General features: G+C 34.8%; 1 protein-coding gene across 2 annotated transcripts in view; it reads right to left on the minus strand.

The window, feature by feature from the left end:
* Positions 1–1,004: 1,004 nt before the first annotated feature.
* The window catches only part of STK17B (serine/threonine kinase 17b), a 36,838-nt gene continuing 23,077 nt past the window's right edge, over positions 1,005–14,765 (minus strand). Inside the window, exons 5-9 of one of the 2 annotated variants that reach the window (XM_017538749.2) lie at positions 8,220–8,364; positions 6,219–6,345; positions 3,623–3,671; positions 1,998–2,177; positions 1,005–1,591 (exon numbers count right to left, since the gene is read on the minus strand). In XM_017538749.2, coding sequence (XP_017394238.1) covers positions 1,309–1,591; positions 1,998–2,177; positions 3,623–3,671; positions 6,219–6,345; positions 8,220–8,364 — 784 coding nt within the window. In that variant the 3' untranslated portion in view covers positions 1,005–1,308. The remainder of the gene's footprint in view (positions 1,592–1,997; positions 2,178–3,622; positions 3,672–6,218; positions 6,346–8,219; positions 8,365–14,765) is intronic. The other variant, XM_017538748.2, reaches the window with a different exon arrangement.

Genomic DNA, 14,765 nt, shown 5'->3' on the forward strand with positions numbered 1-14,765 from the left:
ACATCAGCCTTGCCACTGCTGCCTTGGGCACTGTGTTAATAGTCCTACCGTTTTTTATGCATACTTTTAGAAATCTGAATGACTGGCTTGTATTCTAAGATGTAGAAGACATCTAAAATTCAGTAAGCTGTCTGAGTGTCAACATTTTTCTTCTATATTCAATTAATAAATATGTTTGACCAAAAATAGAGGATATTTAACTTTACCTAAGTATCTTCTATTCTAGAAATTCTGGAGGATTAAAAAAAAAACCTCTATACTTGCATACCAACTATCTCCATCTTCTTAGAGCTTATTAGATTTCAAGTAAGTTGAGAGAAGGAAAAAGACATTTGAGTTAAAAACTGAAGCCATACTGCTCTTTTCTCTGCTTCAACTTGTAAAGAATATTCCTGATCAGGTTTCTAACTCCCTCTTTGCTCTGGTTAAAGAATCTCTCTCATATAACAGACCCTAACGAATGCAAATCTTACGCAGTTTCAAACTATTTGTAATTGAAAAACATTTTCAGGGCTGGGTGTGGTGAGCCAGCACCTTGGGAGGCCGAGACAGGCAGATCACAAGGTCAGGAGGTTGAGACCAGCCTGGCCAACATCGTGAAACCCCATCTCTATGAGAAATACAAAAATTAGCTGGGTGCAGTGGCATGCGCTTGTAGTCCCAGTTACTCAGGAAGCTGAGGCAGGAGATCACTTGAACCCAGGAAGTGGAGGTTGCAATGAGCTGAGATCACGCCACTGCACTCCAGCCTGGGTGACAGAGTGGGACTCTGTCTGAAAAAGAAAAGAAAAGAAAAAACATTTTCAACTGTAAAACGTCTCTTGAGCATCTATAAAGTAGAAAGTACGCATTTTGGCTTAAACTTTATATTGCTTTCCTAAACAAATTATTTTGACAGAGGCATGATATAACAGTCACCTTAGAGAGAGAACTTATTAAATTCCAATGTTTTCATTGTGTTCAGTTTACACCAACCATAATAAAGCTCAAGCCATTTTTTTTTGTTGATATGCGAAACATTTTAAGTTCATTTGAACTTGAATTTCATTACCATATAAACTGACATACATGTACAATTTTACTTTTTTTCATATATTTAAATATTTTCTTCTTTGCAGAGCTATCTCCGAATAGGAAATCATAATATGCTAGCAACTAGTAATTTAACATTAAAACACTTCCCTAAATTATTCTATGCAAAAGTGCATTTACAATATAAACATGTCATATATGAAGCTACAAACCATAATCTCACTGGAGTGAATATAAAATTTCAAATTCAGTCCAAATAAGTCAAAGAGAAAAGTGCTAACAGAGCAAATCTGAAACAAGTTCATGGGGATTGGGCAATGAGTCATCGAAACGAAATCTTTTGGAAACCATGCTGCTATCCTCTGGGATATTCTCTTTGTCTTCTCTATCACCACAGGTTCCATTACAAGAGGATTTAGAAGTCTTGTCTTCAGAGGACCTTATAGTATGATCCTGAATTTGAGAAGAACTGGAAGTTTCTTCAGGGTGAAACAAGTTTTCAAAGTCCCACTGCTGTAGCCAAGAATGAGAAAGGCATATCTCGGCTGTTGGTCTTTTCCTTTGAAAGAAAGCACCAAGGGAAAAGTGAGAACTAAAAATCAAGTTGAAAATGTCTTCAGTTTGATAGATTATAGACATAATTTTTATTTATTGTGAAAATAACACATACTCAGTATAAAATCCAAACAGTATAGAAGAGAATAATAATGATAATTATTATGAGTAGAGGGTTGTAAGAGAAATAAATCTTTCCTTCACTTCAAAATCCCTTGTATATTTTATATCTGAAGTTATATATTTGTTAATGATTGTTCATACTACCTCTCTCTCCATTTTACATAGAACTTGAACATATAATTTTATTGTTTTAGAATATAATTTCTTAATAGGCATATATTATTTATTCTGTAATAGTATTTAAACAAATTAAATTTGTAACAGTATTTAAAAGAATTATTACTTACTCTGGATTTTTTACTAAAAGGCTCTGAATAAAGTCTGTGGCCAGCTGTGAAACTGATGAAAAAGTTTCTTCTGAATAATCTACATTAACTTGAGAAATATTGAGGTATGTTTCTTGATTATCTTCTCCCACAAATGGTGATGTGTGAGTTAACAACATATATGTTATTATACCAATATTCCTGAAAAACAAGGGAGGGGAACTTAAAATATGTTAATTTTTGAACATTTATATAAAGTACAATCGACACTCAACATACTCCTCTCCTCAAAACTGGTAGTTATACTACAGACTTAAATTGCTTTTCAAAATTCCTGTATTATTAAAACTAAAATAATGATCTCAAAGTGTGCCTCACAGAAAGAGAATATCATGAATGCACATGTGTTTCATAAATACATTGTATACAATATGCATAATTATCGCTACAATCTACCTTTCACAGAGATACCTGCTGTGGAGTACACAAAGCTGCTGCAGCATTTCCTAAATGGTTTCCAAGGGCAAAGTAATGCCTTATGAGATGTAAAGAGAAGTTCTGCACAAATAGAGGCTGCAAGTTTGGTGAAGCACAAAGCTGGGCAGGCAAATTTTTTCACTGTAAACCTTTTAAAATCTGTAAATATGTTAACGGCAAGTCTGATGCCCAGGAGCCAGAAAAAGACAACACAGATTACATGTTTTACCAACTTATTTAGCCATACCATCTTTTTTTTTCCTGGGCAAACCCATGAGCAGCTCCATGGAACACAGAGAACAGGTCTAAACCTTCCACTTGGTCTGTGGAGTCAGTCCCCTCTGTGGTCTCAACGGAAGCTCCAGTACCAGTTCTGATTCTATTTCCTATCCTATTCTCTCTTTGCTAGCCACAAAAACTCACAATTTCCTAGAGATGTACTCTCATAAAAGTACATTTTTGGGTGGACCTGACCTCATTTTTCTGCTTAACAAATACCTTCTTCTAGCTTTTTTTTTTTTTGAGACAGTCTCTGTCACCCAGGCTAGAGTGCAATGGTGTGATCTCAGCTCACTGCAATCTCCCCCTGCCTGATTCAAGTGATTCTCCTGCCTCATCCTCCTGAGTAGCTGGGATTACAGGAGCCCACCACCACGCCCGGTTAATTTTTTTATTTTTAGTAGAGATGGGGTTTCACTATGTTGGCCAGGCTGGTCTCAAACTCCTGACCTTGTGATCTGCCTGATCAGCCTCCCAAAGTGCTGGGATTACAGGCATGAACCATGCCCGGCCAACTCTTTTAGACCTAGATCAGATGTCTCCCTTCGTCAGGTGGAATCCAGCAATGACTGTCTGCTGCTGCTTCTATGCTTATTAAGCATTCCACCTTTATTATAAAACATGCAGCACTATACTGCAGTTATTTTTTTCTTTTACTCAATGGAGTTTTCATCACAGAGATTTTCCTATTTATTTCTGTACTTTTGGCTCAGGACTTAAGTGTTATTTAAAAAGAATGGATAGGTAAATATTTTCCTATAGCATAATAATGATATTCAAATAAAATCTTTTGAAGAAAGCCTTATTATTTACTCTTGGAGTCAAAGAACTCCAGAATATACATTTCCCAACTTTCCACAAAGGTGTTTAGGTAACTAACAAAAGCTTACCACATATCTGTTGCTGTGGTAATGGGATCATAGTTCAGAATTTCTGGAGCTGAAAGAGAAGATAAAATTTAAATTAAATATTGACAAATTTAAAACAAGAAAATTACTTTATACTAAATTATAACTGGGGATGGGCGTGATGGCTCACACCTGTAATCTCAGCAATTTGGGAGGCCAAGGCGAGCAGATCACCTGAGGCCAGGAGTTCGAGACCAGCCTGGCTAACATGGTAAAACCCCGTCTCTACTAAAAATATGAAAATTAGCCAGGCATGGTGGCACATACCTATAATCCCAGCTACTCAGGAGGCTGAGACAGAAGAATCCCTTGAACCCAGGAGGTGGAGGTTGCAGTGAACTGAGGTCGCACCACTGCACTCCAGCCTGGGCGACAGACTGAGACTCCCTCTCAAAAATAAAAAAAAATTATGACTGGATTTAATTTTGGAAAGCCTAGTGATATAAGATAATAGAAATTTTGAAATTTAGCACAGTATTATTCTGTGATTGGACATTTAAACATCCCCAATATAGAGTCAATTCTATGATCAGATGGTTTAAAAACACTGATAATATTCTTGCAGTAACTGGTGGCTAGGTAGTTAAACTCATTAAGATTAATCTCAGAAAAAACAATCATAAAAAAGTAAAATGTTGGAAGCTGGAATTTTTTTTTAAATTTAGTTTTATTATTTTGGAATTAATTTGCATTATTTTATTAGACTAATTTAAGTTTCTCTTCTGTGGTAAATAGGATCACGTGCATCTACAATGGCATTATGAGTAAATTATGCTTCTCGAAAATGCTAGATTTTCTTTTTACTTTTTTGAGATGAAGTTTCGCTCTTGTTGTCCAGGCTGGAGTACAAATGGCATGATCTCAGCTCACTGCAACCTCTGCCTCTTGGATTCAAGCGATTCTGCTGCCTCAGCCTCCCAAGTATCTGGGATTACAGGCATGCACCACCACACCTGGCTAATTTTGTATTTTTAGTAGAGATGGGGTTTCACCATGTTGGTTAGGCTGGTCTCAAACTCCTGACCCTCAAGCGATCCATCCGCCTCAGCCTCCCAAAGTGCTGGGATTATAGGCATGAGCCATTGCACCCAACCAGAAATGCTATATTTTCCTTTCTGTTTTTTTGAAATGGAGTCTCGCTCTGTCACCCAGGCTGGAGTACAATGGTGCAATCTCGGCTCACTGCAACCTCTACCTCCCAGGTTCAAGCTATTCTCCTGCCTCAGCTTCCCAAGTGGCTAACGTTACAGGCACCTGCCACTACGCCCAGGTAATTTTTTTACTTTTAGTAGAGATGGGGTTTCACTATGTTGGCCAGGCTGGTCTCGAACTCCTGACCTTGTGACCTGCCAGCCTCAGCCTCACAAAGTACTGGGATTAAAAGCGTGAGCCACTGCTGGGCTTGAAATGCTAGATTTTCAAGTGGATTAAACATTCCTCTTAAACTATCAAGGACCTAATTTCCAAAGCAATTAATTTTCTGCTGTCTTCACTTGCCAAAAAAGGTACAAAACGAATTCTCTATGCTTTCTAAACATTACCATATATTTCATATTAGTAGAGTCCAAAGTAGGATTTATGACTGAAAAATAAGTTTCTTGTTTCGCAGTATGGTTTCATAATTTCTCCAAAAAGAAACTGTTTCCTAAAGCATAACATTTATTAATAAAGCCTTTAAATCATATATAGTCAGCTTCTGTTAAACCACCTACAACATTTTCACATATTTCTGTGAGCTTTGTTACCAATAATTACATTCATTTATTCTAGGACTATAGCCCCAGTTAGCACTCAAAAATTAGGAATTCTCTTTGTTTTTATTTCTGTAAAAGACAGCTGCCTGAGTCGCATCTGTTCTGTTTAGTTGTATCTTTTCAACGTCCACATGGGAATGTAAGTATGAACAAACAAAAGGTAACAAGATTATTACTATAAGTTAAAATACTTCAAATGTATATGCTGCTTTATACAACTTAAAAACCTTTCATATGCATTATCTAAGTTGTTGATTTCATACAATATGCCCAGATTACCTAAATCAAAGGGTCTTTTTGGCACTCTTCTTCAAACCCTATTTTCACAACCCTACGCAAAACCTCATATTTTAAAGCAGCAGCAATAAACAAAAAGGAGGTGGCAGGCTAACAATTCCTGTCAGTTTAAACTGAAGATACCTGTATTGCAAACACTCTGGAATTGGGACCAGACAGAAATTAGAAGTGAGATGTAGGCAATAGCCAGGCTTCAAAGGCAATCGTGGGCCACTTGACTGTTGCAGTTTTTCCTTAACTTCACTCTTATCCATTTCTTTTTTCCTTATGTACAAAGCCTTTATACACAAACGTTCAACTTGTACGCTTAAATATACAGTGTCCCCTGAACTGCTGTAAATGTTTGATACTTTTATTCAATACATTTAATTGTGTCATAACCAAGTTTTAATGTATCAAAATACTTGAACTAATCAAATCCTTTTAACTGAATTGAATTACATGCTCTAAATGATACCAAGTTCCACAGAGGTATCATTTACTTAACACATTTCAAAATGATATAGGAAATAAAAGGAAATTCTTACCTAAATATTCTGGTGTTCCCATGATTTCCCGAAGTTCACATGCATTCCCTATTTTTCGAGACATTCCAAAATCTACTATTTTAATGTCCCCCAGAGGGTATATGCTGCTCAGTAATATATTCTGTGGCTAAATAAAGCACAACAAAAACATGATAAGTAATATACAATAAAAGAATACTAGTCTCAGGTGGGAGGTATATTAAGTGGAATGTATTGCTTAGCTATTATACATTTCATTGAATCATGTATCAAACGTTTACTGACATATTACTTAGGAGGAGCTATTATTCAATGATGCATAAAGTCAAAAACACACTCAAAAAGGATTCTATGTTTGAAGAAAAAAGAAGTTAGATGGAAAAATTGTTTAAGATATAGAATACTCAGTAATAAAAAGACTACCTCATTCTGTCAACAAGAAATTCCAAGAAGTCTTTGCAGTAGAGATGATGCTTAAGCTGAGTCTTAAAGTGAGAGTATGCTGGTTAGAAATGTGCTCTGGGTAGCTGGGTGCAGTGGTGTGAACTTGTAATCTCAGCTACTTGGGAGGCAATGGTGGGAGGATTGTTTGAACTCAAGAGTTCAAGAGTAGCCTGTGCAAGATAGTGAGATCCTGTCTTAAAAAAAAAAAGAAAAAAGAAAAAGAAGTGTGCTCTGTGGAACAGCACAAAAGAAGGCATGAGGAATGAGCATGTAAACATTTCCAGAAATGAAAAATGGTTCAGTACAATGTGATGATTCTGGATGAGCTGGGTCTGACTGTTCCCTGGCTTTAGCTTAGACAATAAGAGGCATAGTACACCTCATCCATTGCCTCCTAGAACCATGTAACTTTGCTTTACTACTGCAGGCCCATGGCCTATTACAAAGTCTCCTGCTGCTGTCATAACCCATACCCCTGCCAAGGTGCTGCTCCCAAAATCTGTGCAAAGAATTATATTTAACAGTTGCTTAACTTTGGGAAAATCTCATGCTTATTTATTATTAAAGCACAGAGCCTATTATAGGAGAAAAGGTAAAGATAATTAGCTCTGTTGTCAACCACAGGTTTATATGCCATCCCAGACTTCAAGTGGTATATGATGCTATGTAATGTACTTGGGTTGACTTTAGCAGGAAAATGACCCAAGAAGAAGCTGATGGGACATGATTATCTTGGCATTTACTATGCTGCTTCTTTTCCAATATTTTATCAGTTGAGGAAATAGCAGGGATACTAGATGGTAAATACTGTTCCCCTGCTCCATAGTGGGGCCCAAAACAGAACTACAGGGTTTTTTCTTTTGAAAAGGCAGTAAGAGGATTCGGAAATTAAGGGAGAGGCCTGGGCTATAGGTGGAGATTTTGGAATTATTATTATTATTAAAGTGGTAGTAGAAGCCAAAGGATCATGCAAGGAGACCACATAAAAATAAAAGAATCTAATGCTTGAAAAATAAGAGACAGAGTGATTTGGATCTTAAGGTCCCGGCTATGAAGGAAGGATAAAGAGAAAGAATAAGAACATGAGAGATGGAAACAAGAGATTGGAGGTTTGGGGCTTGGGTAAAGAGTTGGAATGACTGAAAGCCTCAAGACAAAAATGATTGAAGGTAATGGGAGCAAATGAATGGGGATGAGCAGCAGGATTTATTTTCAGAGACAGAGATTACATAATTAAGCATTTCAGAGATAGACAGCTTTATAAAATAAGAAGGTCCAGGATATGGTTGTAAGACTGGGATGGAATGGAACAATTCCAACTAATGTAGGATTAGAACCCAGCAATGATACATTTTAAGAGCCGAGTGATTAATTTGAGCTGTTCACACATGTAGTCTCCTCCTTTCTGCCAATATAAAATTAAGGCCACATAGCACACAGTTAAATAAAGAGCACACCAGTGCAGTCTAGACAACCAGGATTGACCATTGTTTCCTGTTAATACCAGTTTGCAATTGTGCATACAAAGAGCAGCAGAGGAAGACGGATGTTGTATTACTTTAAATCACGTTACGTTACCTTTAAATCAAGGTGTACGATGTTATTCTGATGTAGATAATAAACTCCTTCAAGTATTTGTTTAATGAGTCTGATAACATCATTTTCAGAAACCATTTCAGCCAACTCAGGTAAACACAGGTTGAAAATTTCTCCACCTGCAGCACTAAAATAAAATTCAAAGAAGAGAGACTTGAAAATTCATTCACCTAAAAACTTTTAAATATTGTGTAACTGTTAAGTAAAAGACACAGAACTATATAAATGTTAATACATACACTTAAAGACAGGGCAGGGAAGTGAGAGATCTTTAAGGAAAAAAATAAGTGATGATGTCCAGGCGCGGTGGCTCATGCCTGTAATCCTAGCACCATGGGAGGCTAAGACAGGTGGATCACTGAAGGTCAGGAGTTGGAGACCAGCTTGGCCAACATGGTGAAACCCCATCTCTGCTAAAAATACAAAAATTAGCCGGGCATGGTGGCAGGTGCCTGTACTCTCAGCTACTCAGGAAGCTGAGGCAGGAGAATCACTTGAACCTGGGAGGCGAAGGTTGTAGTCAGCCAAGATCGCAGCACTGCGCTCCAGCCTGAGCTACAGAGCAAGACTCCGTCTCAAAAAAAAAGAAAAAAAAAAATTAAAAAAAAGAAAAAGAAAAAGAAGTGATGAGGCTATTTCAATTTCTGGTACTAATACTTGAATATTAATAAATAAAACTGAATTGCTTTATGATCCAATAATGTTGCAGCCTGCCTTCACTGTAATAAAGATAATAAAAACAGTAGCTCTTTGTGTTTTCTTCATATATATATACATATATATCAATTCATATTCCATTTTGTCATGAGGCTCAAAATAGATATTCATATATGTATCAATTTATGTATCATTTATATATATCAATTCATATATGTATGATATATATATAATCTATTTTGAGCCTCATGACAAACATGTGAGGTACATGGGTATTACACCCATTTTACAGAAGAAACAAGTACAATTAGGTTAAGAAACTTGTAAAAGGTCACACAGTAAACAGATGGCCAGAATGTGAATCTGCATAATATGAGTAAGAATCTGCATTCTTAGCCAACACCATCCTGTATTGTAGCTTCATCCAGAATACTTGGGGCCAGAACCCAAATAAATAAATAAATTCTAAAGAATTAAAATTTAAAGAACGCTGAAATTGGCACAGTGAAAAATTCCTAGGTTTGTAATAAATCATTGGAACATAAAACCTAACTCTGCTATTTACCTGCAATATAACTTAGAATCAGTTACTGATAGTCACCTATAAAGCAGAAATATCATTAAAATCAACACCTTTTTTTGGGGGGTGATTAAATCTAAGTAAGATAAAATTGGTCAGTCAGAACACCATGCAAAAACATTTATACAGTTATTCATCAAATTTGTAAGGTATGTTTGGGAATACGCAAGTATATTCTATGTGATAAAACAGGAACTCACTCTAGAAAATATTATTACTGTATTTTTACTTCTTTGGCTCACTGCTACAACCACATCAAGAACAGTATCTAGCATGTATTGTAGTAGGTGATCAGTAATGTTTGTTGAATGAATTAATGATGGACTAGGCAGTGATTCTTTAGAGGGGTTGAAACTGGAGATTCAGAAGTCTCAGTGACTACCAAGAGGAAGAAATTTGTCATAAGTGTTAGGAGCCATAAGAAGAAAAAATAATGGTGGGCTCAAATTTGAGTCCCAAGTTGAGAGTCACAAGGAATGACACTTCACACTGCAGATATAACTTGCAATTGAGCTATCTGAACGTAGTGAGCCAGTCAGAGGTCACAAAGATTTGCTGCCGTACACTTTCTGACTTCTCAGAAAAAAACTCTGTAGAACAGCTTATAAGAAATACATGTGGAAGCTCCAATCATGTATATGTCACTTTAACCCCATTCTACCCACCAAAACTCCCTGTAAATTCATGAGACATTAATTTTAACATCTGCCTCAACATATCATGATAATCTGAGTATTGAGAAGTGGAGTTTGCTATTAAATTTGTAGTAGTGAACTCCAAAATAACAATTTTGGGAATTCACATTATTTTTTTTAATTTCAAAAAGAAGTACATTAATCTTCAAGAATAATTAATATACGGACTGCCTAGGAGCCCTTGGTCTGCATGTCAGTATTCATTTTTCACACCCATTTTCAAGGTCTCTTGAGGGCAGAGTGGGAACCAAGGCACAGACTGGCAGTGACATCATCAGTCCTTCCCTTTCTGGTTACATTGTTTAGTTTCGATGATACAAATCCTCTCAACATAGAAACTGATCTAAATACTTTCCTGCAAAGACACTCAAAATAATATTACAAATAATACATTAGGTAATATTACTAATGCAATCATAAGCAAATAAGAAAATGAAGAGAGAATATTATAGATTCTCTTAGAATATATTCTTTGTTAGGTACTTTACAAGATATAAATACTAATAATCTAGTCCTATCTTATAAAAATCAGGCCAAATAACTTGAAATTATTAGAAAACTGTATGAAATATGAATTTACATATTTAGATCCTCTAAATATACATAAAAAATAGATGTGTATTCTTCATGCCTAAACGTAGTTTAGGTACAAATTCATTCTTGAATACTTTATGATTATTTATTTACCAACATTTTATACTACAAATTCGCTAACGTTACTTCAATAACCAGAACACCCTACCAATTCTAAAATTCAAAACAAAATACCAGAAAGTAAAGCAAAAGTATGAAAAGCAATTTCCAGTGCCTAGGAAGAGGCAGGATAGCACGGTGCGTATAGGAGTGCCTACTGAAATAAAGACTGCCTGGGTTTCATTCTAGCTCTGTCACTAACTAGGCTAGGTGAACTGGGACAAAATATGTCTCTTTCTTCTACTGTAATGTGAATAATATTAATAATAGCTCTTACTTCACTGGTCTAAGAATTAAACTGGATAATCCTTATAAAGTATTAAGCACAACAGATCCTGAAAGAATCAAAGCAGATCATTTCAATAAATATTTATCACAGTATCTGACACATGGTAAATATTCAATTAATATCAGCTATTATTATAATAAGCCAACAAACATTAATTGCAAATCTAGCCAACATCTCGCCTTTCCAAATTTTGAGACTTGGTTAAACTCTGATTTTGAAAGAAATTTTAAAAGTCTTTGCTAAATTATAATCGATTTTTAGATGTGTACTATATGGTACACATAAAGATGCACACACTATATTCTTAAAAGAGGGTTACAATAGAATATGCCCAGTAGATCAAAATTTTATCTCTAAAAGTACATATGCACAGACCAAAAACTAAGAATAATTTTTAAATACAGGAATATACCATAAAGTAACCATCGTTTACATGTGATTTCTCTTTTCTCTGTCTTCTAAATTTAACACAATGAATAGCTATTATTTTTATAACCAGAGATAGTATCTTCAGAGTTTTTCACTTGTTTAATAATAAGATCAAATAATATACTATGATCGTCAGCAATCACACTGTCTCTTCCTTTTAGTGTGACAAGGTAGCCAATGTCTTTTGTAGGACTGCTATTTCTCACACAACAGAGGGACACAGGTGGAACTATGGAAAACAGAAAATTAGGAAGAGATAAGAGGAGGGAAAGAACAGATAACATAAGAAGCAAATTGCAGAAGTTAGCCAAAATTGGAAAAAAGAAACAGAAGCAGTGAGTAGCAAACAAGACTTTCGTTAAAGAAGCCACCCAGAGCAGTGACAAAAAAAAAAAAAAAAAAAAAAAAAAAAAAAAAAAAAAAAAAAAAAAAAAAAAAAAAAAAAAAAAAAAAAAAGAAAGAAAGAAAAGAAAAAGGAAAAATATCTACAGTCAGAAAAGCCACCTACATCATTATCATTGACCTGGGAGTTACATTCAGGTGACTTCTGCTCTCTCTCTCTCTCTCTAAAAAGAGTTTGCCCCTTGCAGGGATATAAAAAAAAATTTAGAAATTCAGCATCTGTGTTCGCTTGCTAATGCATGTGTACATGTGTTATGTGTCACTGTATGTGATATCAGCACTTTAGCACAGGTTATACAGTCATAAAAGCCTATGTGCTATATATTATCTAGATCTACATCTGTCTTTTATAAGGAACAGCAAGTAGAAAAAATCCTTTAGACTCCTATAACATAACTATATGAAAGATTAAAATCAGAGTATTTTCCTATCAAAAATGATAGATTTTTGTGTTATAGAAAGCCAAGATTTTCAGTAAAACAAAGTAATATCTCAATTATCCATAAAATGCAAATCTAGTCATACAGCTTTGAAAAGCCATGGTAAAGATTTTTAAAATAAGCATTTATTTCTAGTGATTAAAATAAACTTGTTTTAAAATTTGTGTATTTGGAGCTCTTTAAAATTATATTCATATGCTAACGGAAGAAACAAAGTCAACAGGATTTTAGAATGGGAAGACATTAGAGTATTAACTAGACATATGATGTAAATACCAATCTCTCTTTTTGGAGGATTGTTTTAAAAATCAAATGACAATACAGATAATGTGCCGATCATAGTGCCTGCCAGATAGTAAATGTTCAACACACGTTATGGTTGAAATTGTTAAGATCGTATTAAATGTATTTCTCTAGTGATTGAGATCATTTCAGAAGGTAAGGTTTTCTATTTTGCATATTTTGTTACAGTCTCCATCCTTTTCTGTTGGGTCTATAGTATTTACTTAGAGATGTGTAGTAGACAAAATTTCTTGACAAAAAGAAAATAGCATTCACACATAATCTCAGAGTTGTCTCTGATGAATATAAGTTCCCCTTTTGATCTTCACTATTTCTAGGACAAAGTTTCTGTCCTGTGTTCTCCAAAAGGTAAGTGTTCTTTATAACCAACTTTAGTTTGCTCAAAATGCAGCATTAAAAACTTAGTATGTCCAATTAGATAATACTTTCCTTCCAGAAGTTTTTAAAAAAGGTTTTTTAAAATGTATTGCTATATTTTATTTAATTCTCCAAATACGCTTTAAAGACACTTGGTGTGGAAATGTCTTTGTCTCATGGACAGTGGTGATGCAATGCTCAATTATCCTCAAATTTTTCTCCATATGTATAAAAAGACCTAATACTACTATCCAGAAAAGTAAAGATTTATATTACTTTCCAAGGAAATAAAGGGCTAAAAAAATCATGTAGACTTTATAACTGGCAATGAAATACTTTCCTATGAACTATGTATTAAAATAAAATGAATGATTTTAATAATTGTTAAAAGTGACAAGCAGGTTGCAAGAATTTAAGATTAATTCACAAAAGTAAACAATCTGATTCAAAAAATAGGTTAGGTAGAGGCAAAACAAAACACAAAACCAAAAAGAAGCTATAATTGTTCCAGAAGTTCCAGATTAATTTATAATTAGCAAATGTAACAAATCTAAAAAGTGCCTTTTAAAAGTGACCGTGTGCTGCTCATATGGAAGGAAATTTGACAACATCTACTACAACTACATATGCATTTACTCTTTGACCAGCAATCATTCTTCTAGGAATTTACTCTAAAGCTACATCTCCATTAATAATGCCCATTCATAGAACTAATATAGAATGATTTCTGGAATATATTGTTAAGTAAACAAAAACAACAAGGTGCAAAGAAGTACATAATATACTACCTTTTCTGTAAGCAAGAGTAAATATATACAAGTTTGCTTATATTTGCAAGAAACACATAAAGAATGAGCCTTTGTTATAGGTAACAAAGAATGGTTACCATAAAGATAACCACATGTATTCACTGGGTCGGAAGAGAGCAGAAGGAATAGGAATGAGAGCAAGATTTTGGAGTACAGGGGATACAATTTTTTATACATTTTTTATGGTTTAAAAAATAATTTTTTTAACTTTTCTAATATATGGAGATGGGGGTCTCAATTTGTTGCCTAGGCTGGTCTTGAACCCCTGGATTCAAGTGATCCTCCCACCTCAGCCTCCCAAATTGCTAGGATGACAGGCATGAGCTACTATGACTGGCCACATTTTTTGAGTTTTGAATCATGCAATCCTTTTTAAGAATTTCAAAATAAGAATTTAAAAAATCAAATCCTAACACAATATAAACAGAAACAAATATGTCTAACTATATATATATATATATATATATATATATATATATATATAAAACTCTGACTAGATATCATTAATCGGTGATAGTCTTAAGTATAAAAACAATATTAAAAAAAAGGCGTACTAAGTGGTTTGCTGTTGGTAGTGGTATCAGTATTATTATGCTGAAACTATCTTGTATAGATTGTTGGATAAAGTAAATGAGCAAGAATTGCTGAGAACCCAAGCTTTCACTGTGAGACGGGGAGATGCACATATAGGATGTGAGAAGTGATGAAGAACCTTGCAGTGGTGGGCTTGAATTGGAACTATGAGAATAAATTCATGATTTTGGAAAAAATGATTTCCTAACACTATCCTTAGAAAAGGCCTAAAAAAAGGGAGAGATCCAAGATGGCTGATCACTAGCAGCTCGGGATTGCAGCTCCCACTGAAAGAGCAGAG

This window comes from Cebus imitator, unplaced genomic scaffold, assembly GCF_001604975.1.
Source record: "Cebus imitator isolate Cc_AM_T3 unplaced genomic scaffold, Cebus_imitator-1.0 Scaffold113, whole genome shotgun sequence".
NCBI classification, from domain to species: domain Eukaryota; kingdom Metazoa; phylum Chordata; class Mammalia; order Primates; family Cebidae; genus Cebus; species Cebus imitator.